The following is a 24,746-nucleotide window of genomic DNA, read 5'->3' as shown; positions in this document are numbered from 1 at the left end:
CCAAAAATATATTTGCATTATTTTAAGGGTATGTTTGGGGTAAGGGTGGTATAGGTGGGCAGGTTTAGGGTAGGGGTAGGTATGGACATTTAAAAAAGCCTCAAACCACATGAATAACATTCTGGTAGCACAATCTGATGGGTCGCATGTTTCACTATCGATTTGTGCTACCTATCGGTTTAATGGGAGGTAGCACAATCTGAGTGGGTAGCACAAATTGTCAGAACCCTTGGAATATGCTGAATCAGAAGGTCCTAATAAGTCCTTGATCACTAGAATCCACCGTGGAGTTGGTTTATTGTTTACATTTTTCCCCTCAAGACTTTGTTCGGTGCAGCATTCTCTATGTATATAGGTAGGCCTATGCTTGGGCTGTTACAAATGTTATAAATAAAAAAAATTGTTTTTTTTTTAACTTTACATATGAGCTGTTTGGGGTGGGGATATATGGAGTTTCTTTTGTGTTTTTTTACTTAACCAAAAATACTGTTTTAGAGTAAACTAATTATCTTGTAATTTTCCATAACTTTTTAGTTCACAAGCAAAAGATTTAGACCTTTGCACTCGACTACTTCTATGATGTATTTTCTGTATTTGGCCCAAGTGTTCAAGTGACCTTGAAGACCACAAGTGTGTGTCAAACTTTTCATCAACTGATGGGACACACTTATAGTATTGTAGAAATGCAAGTGTTTACATAGCTTACACAGACAAGGCAAGACTCGCTACTTCGGTCAAAATAGAGGAAGTGCTTAGGGAAGTTTGCAAGTGAGTGTCTAAATGTGGAGTGGAACGCATACTGAGATATATCACCCTCTAAAAGGGCATTTCGGATTGAAAACAATCGCTACTGTATATTAAAGACTTGTTCCAAACCGAAGTGCTCAAAACTGGCCACTTAAAAGGGCTCAATGGAATGAAGGATGTCAAAGGGTACCATACAACTGATGTATATTTCGGGCCCCCATAATCCATTGCACAGGGAAGTTGTTTGGTTAATTTATGCGTATTTTTGCGTATAAATTGTATGGCATAATTTAGAGCCTCCTTATTGAAATGGGCCCCTGGTGTTGATCAGTCATTTAGACCGAAATATTTGTTTAAAAAATCCCTATTCATCGAAATGGTATGAAACTTGATTACTTTTATGGCAGTTGCTGTGTGACCACAATAAATAAATAAATAAAAAAAAAAACATGGACTTGATTCGAAAAAGCTAAATGGTTGTTTAAAAAAAGTCACACTTGTGTTGTTTGCAGTCATTGGGAACGAATGAGAAATAAAAAAAATTTCTGCATTTTTGCGTGTGTACAAACTACAAATCATTCAACAAACCATATAAGACCTAACTGGAAGAAACATTTATATCATATGTAGATCACAATAAAATTAAATATGACATTATTGGGATTATTTAGATTTAGAATTTCAACACATTGAGCCCCAAAGAATAACTGTTCCTTCAGAAATTTCTTGTGAAATTGCAGACCACCCTGAAAGTCATTTTCCAATGTCACATTTTCCACTTGCACTTAAAGGCTAAAGTCTATAATTTCTCCTTTCACACTTGCTACATTATGGTACACAAACAGCTTGAGTTAAGGCCACTGTTGATGCTTTTAAGCAAGCTCTACTGTTCAGTTGCTTCAATGGATCTTCACCTATAGGCAATAAGCTTATCAAAGATCCATATAAAAGTCACAAACAATGGCAATAATTAATTTCCATTCTGTTTAACAGTACAAAATGCAAGATTTTTTTTTCAATTAATTTTTTTTATTCATCTGTACACTATATATAAATGTAAATCACCATTTAAATACAAAAAAAAGTTTTTAATATGCATGTAGTGTGCAATACTAACAAAGGCAGAAATGAATCACTAAAGTGAGAAATGAATAATTAAATAACAAAACTTGATATATTCAGCAGTCTTGTAAAAAGTCTTGAGGATCTGTGCATATAAAATTAAAATTTCAAATCAAACTGGATTCTACCTTAGAATATCAGGAACATCAAAATAACGCCTAAACATGCCAAATAAAATTGTTCCTGGGGATTTTGTGATTGCAAGCACAAATGTACAAAACAAGGTATAGTCTAGTAAAAGAGGATTGAATGCTCTTCCTAAAAAATTACACTCCTGATAAAACTCCTAAAAACAAGTGGTAAAATAACTTTACGAGAGGCAGATATATTTTAAAGATCATCTGCAATGACAAATATGATAAGCATTTTCCAAATGTTTGGCATAACAGCTGCCAAATCTTAAGTTTTGTAGCAGCTGATCGCTTAGGTTAAATGGGTTAAACATTCTTGAGAGCACAGATCTCATAAGAACACAGAATTTGTATAAATACATATTTGGTTCAACAATGTTTGAGGTCTGCATTTATTATAAAGTCACAGGAGTGATATGAATAGTTTCAATGTTTTTCTCCCTTCTTCATATGGTTGGGAAACATCCTATATATTGCAGCCATCTTCATAAGGAGGGGGAAGCTCTGTCAAAAAGAAATAAAACCAAATTAAATCACCATGTAACACTTCCACACCTAAAGCACAATCAAACATAATAATAATATGCAATTATAAACTTTAAATTTAATGAATTATATATAATATATAGATATATATACATTTGAAAAACAAATGTATATACTGTATGTGTGTGTGTGTGTGTGTGTGTTTATTTTTCAGATTATAGATTTTATATGACATGATCCATCCTTTACCTTTCCTTACCACTCAAAAGGTTTCAGTGGAATAATTATGTCATACCATGTGGATATGCTGAACTCCTATTGTTTGGAGGCAAGCTCGCTGGAGAGGACATTTGATTTGTGTCTTGAGGGATGGTAGATGAACTTAAGGGGGGTGCTGATGGGCCAAGGGAGCTCGGTTTCTGTTTGAAGCTGAGTCCAGGAGCGTAGCTGAATGCATTGGGAGACACTGGAGTCTGGGAACCATGCAGTGGACTTTTTGGCATTTCCTCACTGTAGTTAGCCACACCTGGGAGCTCTGGGTACAGATCAGAAGGAGGCGCACTGGGGGACGTGTAGGAGCTGCGAGGCCTGGGTTTTGGTGCAGGTTTTGGGGTTGTGCGTGGTGGCAGGGTTTGAGGGGCAGATTCGGCGGGAGCAGCAACAGGAGAAGGGGCAGGGGCAGGGGTGGGGTTGTTACGTGGGGCTGGCATGGGTGGACCTGTCCGGGAGGGGGGAGGCTGAGTTGGATCAACTGCAACACTTCCAATGTAAATGGGAAGAGTTAATGACACCTCTGGGTATTTCAAATAGACCTGGAAAAGCAGAAATGAATATCAAGATGAGATCCAATGACAGGAAGGAAGCAGGAAATACCAAATGCAATTTGCATGAACTTCTGATAAAATGCACATCTCTGATATACATGTTACCAGTGATTATGTACAGTACAGCCACATATTATTAAACGCTCCACAATGGAGAAAAATTCTTACAGAAAAAAAAGTGTCACTTTAAATTACATTGTTATCTTAATATAGGTGTAACAATAACTTCATTTAAATAATCACCTGAATATAGTAGCAGATCTGGATGAGGTTTCCATCAGTCAGGGAGGACAGCTGAAGAGGAGGTACAATAATCTGCTCTTTCCATTCAGTTTTTTGTCCACCCTTAACTCCAGGTCCTTCAACCTCTGCTACTGACCGCAAGTCATTTGTCGGCTTCTTGGTATTATACGTAATTTTCTAAAATGAAGAGATAAGCAACAGTGAGGATCATTTCATAATAACAGTACACTACTATTCAAATGTTAGGAGTCAGTAAGATATTTTCATGTTTTTTAAAGAAGTCACTTGTGGCTGCACTACAACTATAACGTTGTAATATTCTTACAATTTTAAATAACTGCTTTCTATTTTATGAGGTAATGTAATTTATTCTTGTAATCACCTATATGATTTTTTAGCAGCCACTACTCCAGTCTTCAGTATTACATTGTCATTCTGAAATAATTATTTGATGCTCAAAAAACATTTATTATCAGTGTTGCGCCGCTTAATATTCAGGATTCTTTGATCAATGTAATGTTAATTTTGTAACAATGTAAAAGTCTTACTGACCCTGAAATACTGACTTTACTGAATTGTTTTAACTAACTAAAAACATTTGTTCTTAATATAAAATGTAATGTTGTTAGTGTCATTTTACCTGCATTAGACTAGCAACCACATGACCTGTTGACTTCTCAGATTTGTTTTCAATCTCAGCGAATACTTTAATGATCTCTCCAGCGATATATCCTCGCATGTTGGTCTTAGCTTTCAGCTCCACTGTCCCATTCTTCACAAGCATGTATGAGAAATTCTTGGTTACAGAAGATGAGCTAGGTTCCTGAACAAAAAAAATATTAAAAAGCATAGTAATGTAAATCACTGGTAGTAAACCATATAGTACAATTAGCATATAAGATATCAGAATTAAGGATATTCAAATGAGTGGTTGTTTTCTTTTTGCCAGTTTGGCCTATGGAGTTCTATATAGCACATTTACCTGTATACCAGGTATTTCATTCAGGTTGACTGTGTTCGTCATAGAGAAGGGCTTCTCTATCTTGTAGTCTTTTGCAAAACGAGGTGTGTCTATGAAAGCCCGAACTCTGTATATAATCTGTCCATAAGGCCCTTCAAATGATGTTGGTGCAGCAGCTACAAAAGAGAGGATTAGAGAGGTTTGTGGATCTGCCCTGCAGGTGCAGATAAATGAATGGAAAAAAGAGAGGCCAATGCTAATAATTTAGTTACTTCTCATAACCAAAGTTTGGACTTTTGCATTAGAACAATGTTCTTTTCAAGTAAAAGGCCGGGTGCATTATCCAATAAGCACAAATATTTTTTGAAAGGCTGAAAACCACAAAAGCCAATGTTACAGCATGAGAGTGCCGATGTTCGGTTAGGGGGATCTGAAAAGTCTCAGATAATAGACAAACAGCAGATGGAGGTTTCAAATAGCAGCTCCGGACAATACGAGCAGTGATGGGCTAGATGGGTTGGCATGTGTCTTAGCTTCACATTGTGAAAAGAGTGGATAAAATGAACCGAAAGGAATGCAGTTCCACTTTTAGCTGTATGAAAATTAACTACCTTCCAAACTTTTTTTAATTTTACGTTACAAAAAAATGCTACTTTTTAATATATGCTGTTCTTTCAAACAATCTATTTATCAAATAACCCTTAAAAAAATGTATCACAGTTTCCACAAAAATATTAAATAGCACAAGCATTTTCAACAATGACATAAGAAATCTCTCTTGAGCACCAAATCAGCATATTAGAATGATTTCTGCAGGATCATGTGATACTGAAAACTGGAGAAATGACTGCTGGAAATGTTGTATTTGGTTATACAAAGATGACATTGACTTTTTTTAATGTTGTTCTGTTGCCGTGGATAAACATAAACAGTGGTTAATCTCTGACACGACTTGAAGGAATGTGGGGTGACAGGTCAGCTCAATTACATAAACACGTCTCTCACCTGGCAAGAGAAACTTAAAGGGAAAACTGTGTTCGCCATCTTTCAGAGTCCCTGAGAAACAGACAGAGAGAAACTGTAAGGGATTTGAACAAGCATCCTGCCATTTAATGTGTGAGCGAGACCATGACTCCTGTGTACCTTTATCTGCTATTGAGACTGAGCTGCTGAAGTACTGTTCCTCCTCTGTCCAGTCTGTGTCATTTGATTTGCTGGTCACTCCACAGAAGCCCTGGCAGTTCACTTTGATTTCTGATTATAAAATAAGACATAGTTTCAGTCAAAATAATCAAGCAGTGACCCCAGACCCTTTTTACTGGGACACGAGCCCCCAGAAAAATACTGCTGTACCCCACTAAAATTTTAGTGATAAATCCTTATGTCAATGAAGATTACTGTACCAACCCGAGAATCCTTCTTTGTGATAATCAGCTGTTTAGAATCAGAACTATATATATATATATATATATATATATATATATATATATATATATATATATATATATATATATATATATATATATATATATATATATATATATATATATATATATATATATATATACACATACACACACACACACAAGTAAAAAGCAAATAATTCAAAAAATGTTGAAGGGAAAGAGTATCAAATTAAAAGCACACTTTCTTGCTAGGGTTCTGTGTTACTGTACTGATTAAAAACTATGACAACCCTGGTGACAAGAAATGCATCACTGTGCGAGGTTATGTTGAATTCCTGACAACAGCTAGGCTTTTTAGAAGAATATTTCAATAGGGTCAGTACATGATGACTGGGATTTATCTGGGACCAAGATGACAACATTGTTCCTTTATTGAAACTTAAATTGACATCACTACAACTTTACCAGCAGGACGTTTCATTAAAACATTCAGACTGCCATAGTACCAGACATTTGCTATCAACAAAGGAGGCCCAGGACACACACATAGCATCAAGGTTAGAGAACTTACTTCTTATTTCTCAATACATTTTCTGCAACCTTTTGAGTCATTGTTACAGGAAAATAAAACATCTTGCTGCATGACGAAATTAACATCGGGGACAGGAGAAATGTTTTGCAATTCAATTTTTGGTAACACTTTCTATAAAGCCCGTTTTTATATAACATTATAAGTGTATTTTTATTTATAAGTGGCCTTTGTTTTCTTTAAACAAAAGTAAAGAAACATGTTAACAATGGCAAGATATTAGACTCATAATACATTATAACTATGGGAAATATAATCCATTGTAAGTTAAGTAGATACATTGTGTATTATAAATCACCACACTCTTAAAAGCTACGCTATAACCACAAATAAGTAAATATTATAATGCATTAAAACTATTGTTATGATTACTCATAACAATAGTTTGAGATGAGATGATACAACATATTATACATTCGCTATAAAGCCTTTAGAAAACTCATATAATGTATTATAAATATGAGCTTCATTTATAGTTACCAAATTTGTATTTTTAACAAGGAAAACCTGACAATATTTTACTTTTACAGTTGTTATATACATGACTAGTTTAATGAAAATCTAAATATACTTAAAATAGTGTGTAAACATACCTAATCTGAAAAATATCAAAGTAATAAAAAGCAATCTGCAACAAAACACTGGGCTATTTTACAAACTAAAATAAATCCCCAACGCAACCCCTGATAGATTTATATGCATATTAATACAGACACTTTATAAAAGATATTAGAGTGTGAACGCTTGTATGTATTAGTCTTTTTGTCCATTTCTTTCTTTGAAACCCTTGTCTTGGTGATTCTATTTCTTTGCTGTGCTTTATTTCTTACACTTCCCTTTTCTCTCTCTCTAACCCCAAGACACACATAAGCAACCATGGGACATATGTCAGAAGAGACTCCAGTAAGAAACTTGGTGAACAACAACAACACCTGGAATCTAAAGATCTCATGATCGGTCACTCTGACTTATTGAACAGAATAAGAGTGGTACTATACTGACACAAAATAACTGATGTATAGGTAGAAAATGTAAAAAAATAAATAAATAAATAAAAAAATAAAAAAAGCATCTGCTATTGATTAATAAACCTGAAGAGAGGGCAAAATAAACAAGAATAAGTTAAGAAAAAAATAAACTACTTTAACAATTTAATAAAAAATGAATTAATAAATTAAGACTAAAATGTATATATATTTTTTTATATTTTCGGCTGATTTCTCCATTAACTTGTAATGGTGACTGTGTGTGATTGTTACTATTGTTGTCCTTGATCCGGAATGTGAGCGAACCAGTCCGGTGAGTATTCTTCATCATCAACATCTCGGCTCAAACAATAGACCAGCCCCAAACCACTGACATAACCACATGACTTGCTTTCTCATATTACTGTAAAACTCATCATTATACCTGGTGTAACTTTTTTTCGAACCATCATCTGATTGCACTCTTGACTCGTTTTAGTCTTATCACATTTGCCCAGCCCAGAGGAGTTCTCAAAACGTGTGAAAACAAACACACTTTTAATTACACTTCCTTGTTCACACTGATAGTTGTTTTTTACCAATGTATTTATTTACACAGAAATGATGTCATTTTATGGATATTCAGAGACATTTCACCTTGATCCCATGGCCAAGACAAGGCCCAAAGTCAAACAGTAGCTGCATTGTCTTTCTTGGCAGTAGATTTGGCTGGTTATTCTTATATTTGTTTTATGGGTGTAGATACACAAGTCAGCGCTCTATATATCTGTATAGTGGATATGAAAATACATTCGATATGCATATTGAAAGTAACAAAGCCTTGTACTTTTTTGACAGCTAGTCATATTAACTGATGCCCAAACATGCCCAAACCTATTCTGCACATATCAGAAAAGACACATATTACTGGGTTCTTTAAAGCTTACATTCCTTCAAGTATCTCAATCACCGCAGTTTTATTTTGTGATAATCAAACATTTTACAGCATATGTAATTCAGACTGTTAGGTTTAGTGGCGTCAGGAAATCTGACCGTATCATGCACAGGTAGAAAAGCACTGAGACTAGGGCGAAACAGGTGCTGGTATCAACATGTAGAGGGTGAGAAGCACTACCCTTTTTTTTGTACCAAGCAGTCTGACTAGTATTACAGCAAATTGTTTTTATGTATGATATTGAGAGCAGATTTGAAAATTGGATTTGTTGGAGGATTTAAAAGATGTTTCAAGTTCTAATGATCGACTCACTGCTGAAGGTTCAAAGTATAAATATGCAAACTATGCGCTCGGAAAAATGCCCATGTTTTAAAACCATATGTTTGTTTCCTTGAAATATTTTTCCTTGACAAATCTTTTGTGAAATACGGGTCTTCATACACTTTTTAGATTTTCTTAGTCGCTGTTTTAAAATGCTGAAACTGATAAACCGATACTGCGGTAAGTTCACCTGGCAAGGTATTGAGAAACAGAGTAGAGTAGCCTAGGCTATACACAATTATTTCAACGTGTTTATTAACATAGTCCTTAAACAACCGGTTAAAGGTTTTCACGGAAATTTCGGAAATCTAACACAGAAACGAAAGATGTGAGAGGTTTATGCACTACTTCGCTATGGCATGTCAGTAAAAGATTCGCCACGAGTTTCGCTCACAACAGTCCTCGATGCGCGCGCCTAGGCAAACAACCAGTGGCCTAACATTTAAAGTTACTTCTGATACACAAGCGGGGTACTTTAAGAAGTGAACATATTTCGAAACTTTTAAAAATCATCTAGAGAAAACACAATGGGTGGCTGCGGTCGGTTTGCGATCGTTTGGAGTCTTTTGTTTACTTACCTTTACATTGTATTGGCTGTGCAGTTGAGATTTTCAGAATTCCGGAGACGGATTCACCTGGACTATAAACTGTTTTGTTGTTATTAAGAGTTATTTCGAATACCTGAAGCTTCCCCATTCTGTTCTTTATCCACCTCGAACAGGTGGGTGAGCGAAACTGCTCGACAAGGAAAGGAAGTGCTTACCTGTGGCCGACGTCACGCAGATAATGTCCTGACGTCACTCGGAGTCCAGAAAAAACAATCACATAAACTGATTCACATGAATTTACTGGTGTTTCAGGCCATCTGGATTACTTCCTCTCAAAGATTGCTCCTCTTCAGAAATAGAGAATATTCCAATTAAACATAATTGACATATTAAAAAAAAAAAAAAAAAAAAAACAGAGGAGTCAGTTAAATTTTTAACCAATTATTGAAAAAACTAAAAATAAATGTAATTTGTGGTTATTGAGGGACATCTCAATATTTGGGCTGGTTTTACTGTCAAAGGGCGAAAGGTAGGCTATATCTAGATCTGTTTATACATTATTATGGTTAGATGTGCCTCCCAAGATTATTAAAGATATAGATCAGATTCTTTATAAAAAGAATTTGGAGAAAAAAAACACATTATTTAAAAAATAATAATAATAAGGTAATTTGTAATCCTAAAGAGCAAGGGGACTGGAGGTCTTAGATTATAATACTCTCAAATACACTTTTAAAATGAAATGGTTGATAGAGTTTATGAAGAATACAGAAAGTCCTTGGAATGTATTTCCTTATTATATATTTAATTCTCTTGGAGGCATAGACATTTTGTTTAAATAAAATTTTATGTTGACAGAATTCCTGTTAAATTGGCCGGTTTTCACAGACAAGCCCTGTTAGCATGGAAATTGGTGTATAAGCACAATTTTTCACCCCACAATTATTTATATTGAATAACAAAGACATATTATTTAAAAACAAATCTTCATTCTAACATAATTGGTTCAAGGAAGGCATTCTTTTAATAAGACTGTTAATTAATTCCAATGGGTACTTGTTGTTGTATACTGAATTTCTTCAGAAGTTTCAATTACCAGTTAAAACAAGATAATTTGCTATTGTTTTTTATGTTACTTTTTTTTAATGTAATTTAGAAGATGTCAGCATGGTTAATCAATGTGGAAACATTTTCATTGAAAATACTGATGTTTTAAAAAACAATAAGAATAGCCTTTAAGGAATGCTCTTTGTTCTGTGTCCTTACTTGGAGCAAGATTTTATTTGGTAATATCTCTTGGGTTAAAGCATGGAAACTTCCAAATAAGTTTTGTATCAATAACAACATTAAGGAATTGTTTTACAAAATACTTCATAGAATTTATCCTGATAAGCATGTTTTGGAAAGATTTAACCTTTATATTTCATATATCTGTGTAATATTGTGTGGTCAAGAAAAATAAACTTTTTTTCATTTTTTTTTCATTGTATTTATTCTAGATTATTTTGGAAGAAGAATGGAGTCTATGATAGTAATGTGTATATTTGATGTAATTTCTTATACAGAATTTGAACTATAAAGAACAACATATCATACAGTTGTTTATTTTGCAAGGAAAATTCCATATACATAAGAAAAAGTGGGCTCAATGTAAACCAAATTTTGAACATTTTATAAATTACTTTAAATGATATGTAAATCTCTTGAAAAAAATAATAAAAAAATAGAACGTAATGCTTTTTTTCTCTTTCTCTCTTTTTTCTTTTCTCTGTGGCACCTAATGTTATTTGATCATGTGAATATGTAATATCTCACGATCTTGTGGCATTGGATTAATAAAGCATTTCAAAAAACATAAACTGACTCACTTCTTAAATCTCTTTTTATTATAGTACAAATAAGAAAAGGACATTTTAATGCTTGATGTTTTAAAAAATGTTTACACGGCTACTTTTTACAAAGCATTACCACATTACAAATCTAAACAGGTCTTTCTGTTTATTTAGTTCCAGACACATATTAGCATTGCTGGCTATTTGAAATGTCAATACAAAATATGAGTTTTATTTATACCGTCTGAAAGGTTCGGCTCAATAAGGCTTTCAAAGCTTCTTTCTGCATGTAGTTATCATTAGCATGTTTTGAAGGGTTGGTTATTTTAACCATTTTTAATGCATTCTACAGCAATAATGTTAGCAGAAACTGTAAAAACAGTGAAGGCCACAGTAACATTTTCTGTCAAATTCACAAAACCATTGCAAGACTACACTTAAAATAGGATAAAATAGCCTTATAAAATAGGATAATACAGGACAAATAAATATATTAAGGCCAAAAAGATTTTAAGTGTAATCTTGCAGTAGACTGCTTAATCAAAGCACCATTAAAGATACCATGAAATCAAAATGGAGAGTGTTTTGGACATTACGTTCATATGCCCATATAATCTTTAACTTCCCCTTCCACTTGTCTCTTCTATGATGGCACGTTCACTTGCGTGACAGCAGAACATTTTATCACAATTTCCATTTCATGCTGACTTACCTAATGCCCTAAGAGACAGTAGAAAACACAATTTCTGTTTACACTTTAAATTGTTGTTTCTGGCTCAGTTTTGTTTTCGACATTCTGTCTGCCTCCTATTACTCTAAGAGATCTTCTGAATGCTTTGGTAAAATTACTTGAGCCAAAAAAGTAAATGAGGGGATCCAAACAGCAGTTGATTCCTGCCACTATATAGCATGCATAATATGCTGTTTCCAATTGCAACATGAGACTGCATTTAGTAGGATGATACTTTTTCACAACTACTCCTATAGTCCGAACAACATTGAGAGGAAGAAAGCAGAGGCCAAATATGACTAGACATATCCCTATCATCCTCAGGGACTTAGTCTTGACTGCTTGGCCTTTAAAAGAATTTATGTTAATGCGGGACACTGAGCTTGCCAGGCGACTGTAGCAAAATACTGATATACTTAAGGGTAAAATACACCAGAAGAAGAAAATCACAAAGTTAATAGTGAAGTAAGCATCTGTCAGAGTTTTCTGATGAATAGAAAGACACCGCTCATGTGTTGCTTCATTGGTAACAGGAAGCAGCCATCCATAGAAAATGCCAATTGTTATCAGAAAACACCAAATCCCAATACACAGCTTCTTCACAAATACCTTCCTTTTTATCAACGAGGAGCGGTTGAAGTGAACCACAAACACATATCGATGAATGCTAATGAGTGTGAGGAAGATCACACTACCATTGAAGTGGATGCTGAGCACAGCGATCTTCAGCTGGCAGGCGAATTTCCCAAAAATCCAGTTGCTATCCATGGCAAAGTACACTGCCATCAGTGGGGTGAGTGGAGTGATGATGGCGTCAGAAAGAGCCAGATTAAACTGCAGAACGGCTCCAGAGTTCCATTTGTGAATGCGGCAGGTGAAGACCCACAGGCTGAATCCATTGAGCAGAAGGCCCAGCAGATAGACCAGACTGAGGACCACAACCAGAGAAATGTGCTGGGGCTCAGGAGCGCATACATTCCCATGGATTGTGTTGTGTGGAAGGGTGCTGTTCATCTTAGAAGAATGGCACTGTGCAGAAGAAAAAAAAAGAGTGCAATGTTGGTCAGATTTGAAATATTGCAAATAGATGAACTGAATGTACGGAAAGCCCTGAACCACTATGCGAAAAATATAATTTCAAGTTGGGAGGTAAAAAAAAAATACGTATCTTAGATCCTTCCTGTGCCTTAGTCATAAGATTTTTTCTCTATATTTTTCCCCCTCCAAAAATATTTTTTCTCTCTCATTAAAAAAAAAATCGGAAAGGAGAAGAAGGTTTTTGAACAGAGACAAAAAGTTTTGAACAGCGAAAGTGTTTTTTGGAAAGAAGAGAGAGAGAGAGAGAGAGAGAGAGAGAGAGAGAATCTTAGGACATAGGTTCAGAATGGAACTAAGACACTGTATTGTGTCAAACCCTCTAAATGTCTAAAAACAACAATTTAATTAAAAGGTTTTTAAACTCTAATTGAATTAAATAAATGATGTCTTATTTAGGAGTTTTACCTGTAAATGCCATCTGAAATCACATAATCAGGCTGAGCATTCTATGTTTAGGTTCAGTAATTTTGCAGTGTATAGGTTCTTTTCTATGCCGTTAAAGTGAAATCAATGAACATAAATATAGGAGCCTGATAAATTTACTAATTTTAGATGAAAATTTCAGATGGCACTTAGAGGCTTTTGCGTCTTAAACTCTTCATACACACACACACACACACACACACACACACACGTTTGAATAATAACACAGAACACTTACCAGGTCAAGCAACACTCCCCTCAAAATGCAATGAAATATGTAAATTGTATGACGAAGTGACTATATGAAACACACAGTTTTACCTGAACATTTCAGTATAAGTGTACATGATAAAAAGGAACCAAGACAGGATTTCCTTTTATTATTCAGCAGTCATTGACATAAACTCCACCCTTATCCACCAATACCACAACTTCATCAGTGAGGTGCTTTAAGAACATCAACCTCATGATTCATGGATTTTAAGACGCTTTAAAGAAGGTATAACCAATTTTGCATGCAAGTGGTCTGATGTTGCTTACGAATTGAATGTCAATGAAGTAAAAATAATTCTATAAAAATAAATAATCTTATCAGCTGCACTTCAGCACAATCATTAACAAACATAATCAGTCACTTCATAAAAGTAATGGTAATAAAAAAAATAACGTATTAAATTAATTAAATATAAGCCTATATATGAAATTCCACTGCAATTAAAAAAAAAGTTATTTGCAATATCAGCACAAATTGCCAACACACACAAACACACACATATGTACTTGTCCACTGTTGTGGCTAGTGTGAAGAAGGGACATCGAGCACACTAGATGACTGTAGATCACAGAAACAATGAATGCTAGAAGTAATCCAGAAATGAGGACAGTGATGTTTACAATGAAATAAAAGTCAGTGCTGTCCTTGGTGAATGCTGAGGCATAAAGTGTGATTGTCCACTGTGCTTGTGGCTAAAATCTCTGCTCCTTTAAATCAATACAAAAAGCCATTCTCCAACACAGAGCTTCTGGACAAAGTCCTTTCGATTAATGTAAGAGTCCTGGTTGAACCACGACCACATAGCAGTGAATGCTAATGAGAGTCAGAAGCAGAACTCATAAAATAATGAGTTTAAAATAATGCAGAAAATAATGTTTGCAACTTATAATGTTTAATTAAATCAATAAAAAAAAATATTGATAACTTTGAAAATTAAGCAGTGTATTGAATTATGTTGAAATTAGTTAGAACATCTTTTTATTTTTGTTTGCACATATGAACGAAAATTCCACTGTTCCACAAAAATACTGCACTTTAAATACTAAACCTGTACCACAAATTCGGTATACAAATATAGATATAATAAAAATTGCAACAGTGTTCATTTAAATAATATAACACTAAAAGGAACAACAGCAGCATATGAATATTAAAGAATGCACACAGTAATTAGCATCATCTAAAACAAAATGAGTGCAGTATAGTTGTTGTTGAGCTTGACTTCTGTTTTTAGAGTGTTTGATTAGAACACGTAGTCGTGGAATAAGGAATCTAAACAATGATTAACACTTCAAAACAGACTTTATTGAGAACACAGAAGTTGAACACCACATTGCACAAGACAATAACCAACAAAGGACAGAACCGAATAGGGAGTATACAGAGGTGGACAGTAATTAGTACATTTACTGGATTACTGTACTTTAATACCCTTTTTGAGTATCTGTACTTTTCTTGAGTATTATTTTTTCTAGAAACTTTTGACTTTAACTTCACTACATTTGAAAGACAGATATCATACTTTTTATTCCACTACATTTCTATGAAGTTCCTCAAAGTAGAAAGTTGTTACTATAGCAGCTTTGAAGCAATCTTTAACAGACATGTTGCAGACATAGGTGTGCTTTCTGGGTTGTTAATCAGTAACAACTAATGAGAACTCATAACAGTTATGACAGGAATATAACTGTAACAGTTATCTAGCGATCTGTTCATTTATTTTATGTTGGACACATAACTTTTTTTTAAATAAATTAATGGGTTAAACCTTTACGTTAAGTCTGTGCACACAAATTTATTTAGGTTTATATAGCAACAAATAATGTTATTGTTTTTATGAAAATAATAGTTCTACCCTAAGATGACTCTTGGGTAAAATCCCCCATGACGTTGCTGGTATTTTATCATTTTATTTTACAATCCTTATTGCAGTTATTTTTACTAATTCTGTTTCAGACATATTCATTGTTCATCACTGGGTGCAATCATTCCTTCTGAATTCATGGCCTTTTGCATCAAATAGAACTATAAATGTGTTTTATAAAGAGGACTCAAGTGTGAAAACACCTTCAGATACAGCTACAGAAAGAATCTAGAAGATACAGATCTTCATGATATTTAATAAACCAGATTTAAAGGTCATCTGAGGTAAACAAATGCTTTGAATATTAACATTTATGAATGGTTCCACAATAGAAAACTGGTGCCAAAAAAAAAAACTGCAATAAATAAGAATATATAACTACATTACACCTATATGCTTTCTACATAGCTCATCAAGTCAACAGTGATATTTCGCTTTTTATGTAACAGTTTCACAACTATTTAAAGATCATCAAATACACACTTAGTCTGATTTAGATGGTACGTTCTTTTTTAAATCAAGTGTTTCTTTATGACTGCCAATGATGTGACGCTTGCTACAGGCCACTCACAAATCAAGTGAAAAGTCATAAAAGTCCGGGCACAAAAAGTGCACTAATGCCATGCATAACTAATTACATAGTAAATAGTTAGTTGCCAACTGTGGCAATTAACTACCTGAGCCAGGATGAAGATAAAACCAGCCAAGTCACCTAGTCGCTTAATCTGGAGAGGAGTCAGGAAGGATGACATCTCATTCTCAATTGATGGCGAGGAAATCCCATGCCTTATAGATCAACCAGTGAGTAGTTTAGAAAGGCTTTTTACAGAAGACATGCCCGACAAGCACATACGCAAACTCAAGGTCTGGTGTTACTGATTCACCCTGTACCATCATCTAATGTGGCCCCTCAAACTGTGTGACATCACCTCATCAGCAGTCCAGAAGACTGACTCAAAGCCTGCTAACAACTACATCTGGAAATGACTGCCCTGAAGTCTGTCAAACACAGCCCTGTTTGAAAGAAACAACCTGAGGCCCCCAATGAAATCCATCAGTTTAGGCCACATTTTTGAAAAGAGTAGTGGGGAAAATGTTGACATTGAGGTCATGTGTCAGAAGAGAAAATGTTGTCAGCATATGAAAACATTCTGCAGAAAGAGTCTATGGAGCAGGCCTTGGGCAGCTGTAACATTCGACGAATAATGAAATGAGGCAGCCTTGGTGCTGCGAGGCAAGTATGATGTTGTCCAAACTGACAGAACAGGGTCGAGTAGACTGAATTACCAGGACATTTGAGACTTGCAAACTAGATGGTAACACAGGAACTATTTACAAGATTAAAATGCTTTTACATTTTCATACGTTTAAATGTCTGAGGCCATACTGAAAATCTGTGATGTTATTTTATTTTAAAACTTATAAATTTGAAGTTGAAGAATGTAAGGCAAGGAAACACGGTGACATAAAATAATTTAGAGCTTCTGTTAAACTAGGTGACCTAAAATACTCTTCTAATGAAGAGTGATTGCGTGGGAGGAGAACAGATATGTCACAACAATCGCTGATAGACAGTAAAATAGGCTTTTTCAACTGAAGTAAAAAGAGGAATAGGATCATCTCTGGGGGTGCTTGATGTGATCTCGGTTTCAAAAGTGAGCATGTTTCTCTTTTATATATTTTTGCAATTGCTATTTATTTTAACCAGTGCTTTTATGAGATAAACACTTTTAGCAGTGTGGGGAAGATTTGAAATATTGTAGCAGTTATTTTATTTCCCCATACACCATAACAATTTCCACCAGGTGATGACTGGCAAAATCCAACTGATTGCTGTCATGTTATACTACGCAATTGCTAGCAACTGACAATGACATAAAAGAATGCCAGTATGAGGAGAGACTGTAGAGATTAGATACTGTAGTTCGTCTGTCATTATTTGTAGTTACTACATATGAAACATCACAACAACAGGCCATTACAAGAAACTAGGTGGAGACAGCAGCACCAAGGATGTGAATTGCATGTACAACACAGGCCAATAGAGAGATAGAGAGAAAAAAAATGAATATGTTTAGAACATAATCTAAACATTGGATGAAGCCAGGTTTAAAATATTTTTTACAAAAACTGTTTATAAGCGCTAGGCATAATTTTCCATGACTTTTTCTATAATTATTAAAAACTGTACAAATATTCATGACACTTCCAGTTCCAGGCCATAAAATCACTTTTTAATATTACATCTTTCCTATGTAAAAAAAAAAAAAAAAAAAAAAGTATATATATAATATCAGTTAATGAGTATGTATTTTGCATATTGTTAAATGTTTTTAGCATCATTATTATTAATGATTATAATAATGCTTTGTACTTTAATAATAATAATATTTTGGGTCCCACTATATATTAGGTGGCCTTAACTACTATGTAATTACATAAAAAAAATGTACTTATTGTGTTCATATTGTATTGTAAAACACTTTTGCTGCTATTGAGGTGGGATAGGGGTAAGGTTAGGAAGAGGGTTGGAGGTATGGGTAAGTTTAAGGGTGGGTTAAGGTGTAAAGTATGGGTCAACAGTGTAATTATAAATGTAATTACAGAAATTAAATACAGATGTATTTACATGTAGTTTTTTTTTTAAATATAAGTACAATGTAAAAACATGCATGTACACAATAAGTACATTGTACTAAATTATTAATTAAAATGTAAGTACATAGTAGTTAAGGTCACTTAATATAAAGTGGGTCCATATTTTGTACTTATCCATTTAGTTGCAGGCACCAAACAGCAGTTTGCTTTGCAGAAAGAGAGGCCGCCAATCTTCTGAATGGCAGTTTTTTGTGATGGAGTGTGTTGTGTCTTGTAGCCATGTCTAGCTTGGACACAGTATTGGCCAAAAATCGAATCGGTTAAGTTGAATGCACCTAAACATTCCAAAATAGAAGACTGTAAACTTTCCAAGGCATTATTTTATTTACACTAGAGCTTGTTGCTGACACAATCAAAGCAAACACATTCAACCATAAAATGCTGTACATAAGACACTATATTTGAACACATTCAGCAATGAAACAAGTCTACATTTTCTTTAAAAAAAAAAGCATATAAATGGAAAAAGAGCCAAGCCAACAAAAACTGCAAAAAAAGGCTTTTAAAATGACCTTTAAAAAAGAAAAAGAAGAAGAAGAAAAAAAATCAGTTCATAACCAGCACTGTTCCAATTTACACACGTTCAGGTCAGTCTTTATGACATCAGACTTGTTGTCTATGCCCATGTGAACATTATTGCTGTTTCTGCTCTCTATTGGCTGTGGTGCCCAGTCTCCCTCAATGAGGGGTAGTGGGGGTGGAGGGTACAGCCACAGGGTGAAGGCTGAGATCCAGGGAAGGGGCTTCTTCTGGTTCCGGGGGGCTTTTCTTAGACGCTTCGAGCTTCTCCTTCAACAGGGTATAAAGTTCCTTCACCGACTCACTGCTCTGTAATAACAACAATTCAAGGGTGGTTACTTCATAAAATGTCAGTATAAAAGAAACAGTACAGAGAGGAACAGAGAATACTTTTATCATCTTTGAACAGAAGTGACGAGATTCCATATAGCAACCTTTCCAAGTCAACATTAAATAGAAAAAACTGACTGCATTTCTTAATCTGGTTTTATGAATGAATCATCGCTGCATGCTGTTTCAAAGGAATAACATTTTTTGTTTTCGGTCATCTTTAATCAAAGTGAAATGACTTAAACAGTCACTACTGTGATACTGAATGATGGCTAATTAATGGTATATGCTTTTGCTGAAAAAACTATCGAACTCCAATATTTCAACTTATTTTTTAGATATATGTGTTCAGCTGCAGAATTCCTGGTGAAAAACAACATTACATTTACATTTATTCATTTAGCTGACGCTTTTATCCAAAGCAACTTACAATTGCTATATATGTCAGAGGTCGCACGCCTCTGGAGCAACTAGGGGTTAAGTGTCTTGCTCAGGGACACATTGGTGTCTCACAGTGGATTCAAACCCAGGTCTCTCACACCAAAGGCATGTGTCTTATCCACTGCGCCAACACTACATTACCCATGATTCTGCTAAGAAATCTCTACCAATCAGAGAATCGTGACAGACAAATAGTCCAAAAGAGCCAACCACTCCATTTGATGTCAGTTTTCCTATGCTCTCAAAACGATTAAAATATTTTTATAAAAATATAAATATAATTAAATCAAAATACATTTTTATGAATGATATGCATACCTTGCAATAAACTTAAAATACAAAAAATACTTTTTCTTTCTATGTATAATCAAAAGTTTGCAATGTTTTTAGTCTGCTCATATCTGGTTGGTTTGTTCCATGGCTTATAAAATTCTGTCTATATAGTATTTTTTTATAATCCCTATGGTAAAATATTTCCCAGAACTAATGCCACTGAAAAAGTGGACAGACATTGTTGTTTTAGGATTAGTAGCTACAGCTATTTGGGCACTGTTTTAGCAAATGCACATTCAGTCTGTTTTCTTCAAAATACCTGTTTTGGTGGTTCTAGCGTCTTCATTAATGTCTCCATGTAGGACGCCAGTACCTTCTGATGGAGATGATTCAATAAGCGAAGACAGTGTCTGTGAACATTCTCCTTACTGCAAAAAATGAGAGCAAAAAACATAGAACTGTGGTGAACTGAGCCACTCAATGAACCTTGCTTTTTATTCTAGTGATTAATATTTTTCTCTTTTAAGCACCGAAGAATTTGCACTATTTGATGCAATTAAAAAAACATAACACAGACCTAGAGAAAGACGTGAGGAGGAAGTTATCAAAGACAGCAGTACAAAACTCCTCTGTTCCAAATTCATCAGAGAGAAGAGTCAGATGGCCAGTGAGAAGATGAAGAAAGATGTCTCCGAATGCCATGTCATTATAGGTATCAACTGCACAGACACACACACACACAGGGATCAGTCTCTGAGAGGCTTTGACTCGTGGATCCATTAATCCAAATTATCTGACAGAAGTCTCACCCAGTGAAGGCAGAAGCCGCTGTAAAGCATTTTTATTCCTCTGCTTAGCGATATGAAGCACATAATAAAGACCGATCTCACACGCCACCCTGTTTTCCTGTATATACCTAGACAAGGCAAAAACACCATCCATTTTAGAAAAGTGAGCGCTTGCTGAATTTATTGGGCTGAGGAGCATAGCTAATGCAGATACCGAGAGAAGGTTTCAGGCAGGGTGGTGGGGTATGTCAGAGAGGTTTTCTCCTCACTCGGGAGTTTCTGCTCCACAGTGAACGTGTAGTCATCCACCACTATTGACATCACGGCAGGCAGAAAACGTGTTACCACCTCCAAATCCTGAAGGTGAACAAGACCACCCTTGAGTTATTGTTCAACCTATTTCAAATGTTAGATAGTGGCGTATTGAAGAATGCTAAGAGTTCATCTTACCATTCGGGGCTCTTTAAAAACCTGGCTGTCAATCATATCCCAGGCACCCTGGCCAAGAGAAAGCATCCGCAGCAGGAGGAGTAGATCAGGGCTGTCCTGTACAAAGTTAATTGCAGCTTTAATTCAATTATCAAAATCTACTTTTTCATTAACAACATAAAGATGTCTACTATAATTTAAAACCAACTGTGAGCTTGAGTTCTTACTCTGGGCATGGCTTCCTGGCTCAATAGCTCTTGAATGTTCCTCACGGTACTCAACACTAGTGTGTTACAGGCAAATGGGTCACATAGGATCATAGACAGATCACTGTGAAAAACAGAGGCAGAGAGTGTCACATTTTTTTAGTTTTATGGGTTTAATGTATGCTATGTTGCATCATGTCTGTATGGATATGTGAATCTTGTACCCTAGCACTTGCTCCTGCCCTTTCTTCACCCCATCCAGGAAGCCTTGTAACTCTCGAGCCCGTTTAGCATCCACAAACTTTTCCCTGATGCAGGCATCCAAACACCAAGAAAACTGCAAAAGGATGAGAGCAAAGATAAATGTTTTGTATCTTTTTGAATCGCTTTGAAAGTGGTCACGCTTATGGCACATGATCACACACTGCAGAAGCTTCAAACAGCTTTTAATTGTTTTAATTTCTAAACAATCTTAAAACCGCTTCAAGGTCTGACTTCCAGAAAGTGTTTAGTCCCTGTACCTTTTTGTAACAGGTAGTTAGGTCATTTTGTTCAAACACGATAAATGGAAGGCCCCTTTAAATGGTGCTTAATGAAGCTGCAGTTGAAAAGGTGTGTTGGCAATTACTGGTTCCACACCTTGTGACAGGGGTCGACTGAACAGATTTCACTGACGTCGAGGTCATGAAGGGACATGAGCAGCTCGGCTCGCAGGGTGCAGTAGTGTACGTTCCGTGTGCGCAGGAATAGCGTCCGCAGGAACTGTAGCACCATATCATAGAGTTTAACATTCTTTCCAATCATCTGAGTCAGCTTCAAAACCACCTGACGGAAGAAAACAGAGTTGTTTGTTGTTCCACTGCAACAAAATCACCAAAATCCAAGTTTGACAAAAGAAAAGAAATAAAAATGCAGATTAAACTTATTCCAGGATTTAATTTTTATTTTTTAGGTATGCATAGTATTGTTAAAAATGTAAAGATCTTTTGGAATTATTTATTAATGGTTTAGAATTTCATAAAAAGAAATATTACATTAATACTGACAGTTCTTAAAATTGAATGATAAGATTATTGATCTAAACAGTCTGAATTATATTGGCCCATTAAGCTTTAGTATAAACATACTATAATACAGACACTGTATTTAATTAGGCAGCTTACAGTTATAAATAAACACCTCAATGTATTAATAAACTGACTTAACTAATTGAAATAACGTAAAAAATAATAAAACACATGGCACTTACTTCACCCTGTCGCCGTGTTTTGGGTGAAGGACTGAAAAAGTTGTGAAGGATGGAGAGGTCACTGCTGAAAAGAGCCGCTTCCTTCTCCACAATATACTGTTTCAGCAGAGGAGACACCTCGTCCCCGAAAAGAGCCTGATTGTCTTGCCAAATCTGCCGCTTCACCTCCACTGAGCAGACTTTGTACAGCTCTTTATCAGCCATCACCTGCTTCAGCTTCTTCTCAGGTACCTGCATTAGAGTCCACCAGATTGTCAGTTCTACTAAACCCACTACGTTATAATAACTATAAACGTCACAAAAAATAACAAAATAGACTGCACACATAAAGGTGAAATGATCTGCAAAATAATGTTTGAAATATATGTGACACCTGACCACCGGAGTAACAGGTCATGGCAGAGAACACATTCAAACCTTTGGCAGATGTTTCAGCACTTGCATGATGATGGGCTGGATGGATGGCATCTTCACCAACGGGAAGCTTTTCTCAAGAAGCTCTTCCAGCTTTATGTATCTGTGTGAATTTAAGGGATGTATTAGTATGATTTATGATCTGCTTTATAATAAAACTGTTGGAAATCAAACTTTCCATTCACCTGTCCTCATCCTTGCCCTCTGCAATGGTGGCAACACGCTCCATCAGCTTTTCTCGAAGTTCATCAAATACTGACTGATGAAACTCCAGCCGTGGAGTCCCGTGAAGGTCCAGGAAAGGCAATGCGGACTGTAGGGTTGGCAACAATATGCCATTTTCCATCTGTGAAAGACAAAACAGTTATAATAACAACGCACCAAGATAAATTACAACATGATTTTTATTATACTCAAAACAAACTAGCATCTTTATATATATATCAGCAATTGTTACTAGTACTTATTTTTTATTACTAAGCAACCAAGTATTAACTAGTACCGTTTTCAATTTTACTAGTAACTATTCATTAAATTTTATAACTCAGTACTATTATGGAAATAATATACTTTAAAAGAATATACATGGAAGTATGTTTTCAGACACTTAATTGCAATGAAAGGGATTAATGTTACCTAATTACTGCACTGTCAAATGTACAAACAAGCATTTATGTAAACTCAAAAATACTTTCATTTCTGTGGAAACTATTCACTTTTCGTGTATTTAAATATATTTGTAATGATGACGTTGCAGCACATTTTAAATATATTCACTTTGAATATGTGACCAACTAACATACTACAGTTAATTAAATTATAATCAAGTGCTTTACATGTGCAATGTTACATGTTAGACAAAAAATCAAATTTAGTGTGCTTCTTTAAAGCATGACAAAACTTTATTAAAAACATATTTAAGACATAGTTTAAAGTAATGATTTAATTTGACATTATTACAAAACCATTTTTTAAAGTGTACTGAAGTGTTAAGAAATTTAATTGGTAACGTATACAGTTATTGCAATTAAATGGCCTTTTATTTCATAAATATTACATTATCTTTGAGTACAGGTTTTTAAATCTACGTTTAAAATTGAACTGCACATCTAGTAAGAACTATTTGTTTTCACAAGGATAATTCACTGGGTATTAGTACTTTAATTCTTATTAATCAGTAAAGCTACAATTAGACACTAGAGAAGCAAATATTGGATTACTTACTAGTAATTAAAACCATTACTAGTAAAATAATAGATATCAGTTTAATCGTCTGGTTAAAGGCTGTCAAATGACAAGTCACACTGCAAGCGAGGCAAGAAACGAGATCCCTCCCATTAAATCAATGAAGAAGACTGCTGCATGCGAGCGAACATTTGTAGACTGTGACTGTTTTAATTTAGTGAAAGATGCAAATATACAAGTGTATTAAGCTCTAACCTGAAACTGGTCGATGGCTTTCAGGGGTTCCGTGCAGTTAGTCAGAGTTTCTTTAAGATCTTCTCCATTGGATATTCCCAGCTCCGGTAAACCAGCAAACATTTTGAGACGCTGTCTCTATTTAAGTGCACTATCAAAACGAAATCAAATGCACTGACAGTAGACATCCAACAGATGTTGGCTAGAATTGCATTGTTCGTTTTCTGTATTCACACACTTCCTAACTGTGCAACCTCGTCAACAGACTCTTGTTTCTGATACATCGTAATGAGTTCCGTCTCAGGAATGTTCCTAGCTGGGCTTAATAATTATTTTTTATTTGACTACATTTGCCTACTAAAAGGCCCTCATCATTGAACACCAGTATTGAAAGATGCTAAACTATCCAAAACGTTGAACATCTGTGATTTGAATGAAAACTGTGCTGCAATTGTGGTACATATTTTCAATTGCACTATAATTTACAGTAAACAAAAACCT

General features: G+C 35.0%; 3 protein-coding genes across 4 annotated transcripts; all 3 read right to left on the bottom strand.

Moving 5' to 3' along the window:
* Window positions 1-1,820: 1,820 nt before the first annotated feature.
* On the bottom strand, window positions 1,821-9,517 carry LOC128008913 (arrestin domain-containing protein 1). Of its 2 annotated transcripts, none has more exons than XM_052592915.1 (8): window positions 9,329-9,517; window positions 5,658-5,768; window positions 5,520-5,570; window positions 4,536-4,690; window positions 4,194-4,376; window positions 3,554-3,730; window positions 2,736-3,298; window positions 1,821-2,504 (listed from the first exon to the last, which is right to left on the bottom strand). In XM_052592915.1, the coding sequence occupies exons 1-7, from the start codon at window positions 9,444-9,446 to the stop codon at window positions 2,771-2,773; spliced, it is 1,323 nt and encodes a 440-aa protein (XP_052448875.1). In that variant the 5' UTR covers window positions 9,447-9,517; the 3' UTR covers window positions 1,821-2,504; window positions 2,736-2,770. The 2 variants fall into 2 exon arrangements, with proteins under 2 accessions (XP_052448875.1, XP_052448874.1); XM_052592914.1 differs by having other exon boundaries at window positions 2,782-3,298; window positions 9,329-9,516.
* A 1,645-nt stretch (window positions 9,518-11,162) lies between these two features.
* On the bottom strand, window positions 11,163-13,735 carry LOC128008897 (P2Y purinoceptor 4-like). Its single transcript, XM_052592913.1, has 2 exons — window positions 13,620-13,735; window positions 11,163-12,889 (listed from the first exon to the last, which is right to left on the bottom strand). Exon 2 carries the CDS (start codon window positions 12,872-12,874, stop codon window positions 11,888-11,890), a length of 987 nt encoding a protein of 328 aa, XP_052448873.1. The 5' UTR covers window positions 12,875-12,889; window positions 13,620-13,735; the 3' UTR covers window positions 11,163-11,887.
* A 4,744-nt stretch (window positions 13,736-18,479) lies between these two features.
* LOC128008881 (negative elongation factor B) lies at window positions 18,480-24,527 on the bottom strand. Its single transcript, XM_052592912.1, has 13 exons — window positions 24,267-24,527; window positions 23,012-23,172; window positions 22,830-22,929; window positions 22,413-22,643; window positions 21,803-21,988; window positions 21,388-21,500; window positions 21,185-21,287; window positions 20,979-21,074; window positions 20,743-20,885; window positions 20,550-20,656; window positions 20,318-20,459; window positions 20,060-20,168; window positions 18,480-19,005 (listed from the first exon to the last, which is right to left on the bottom strand). The coding sequence occupies exons 1-13, from the start codon at window positions 24,366-24,368 to the stop codon at window positions 18,856-18,858; spliced, it is 1,743 nt and encodes a 580-aa protein (XP_052448872.1). The 5' UTR covers window positions 24,369-24,527; the 3' UTR covers window positions 18,480-18,855.
* Window positions 24,528-24,746: the final 219 nt, after the last annotated feature.

Source organism: Carassius gibelio, chromosome A5 (assembly GCF_023724105.1).
Source record: "Carassius gibelio isolate Cgi1373 ecotype wild population from Czech Republic chromosome A5, carGib1.2-hapl.c, whole genome shotgun sequence".
NCBI classification, from domain to species: domain Eukaryota; kingdom Metazoa; phylum Chordata; class Actinopteri; order Cypriniformes; family Cyprinidae; genus Carassius; species Carassius gibelio.
Note: the sequence above shows the minus strand (reverse complement) of the source record. Positions and strands in the feature narration are given on the sequence as shown.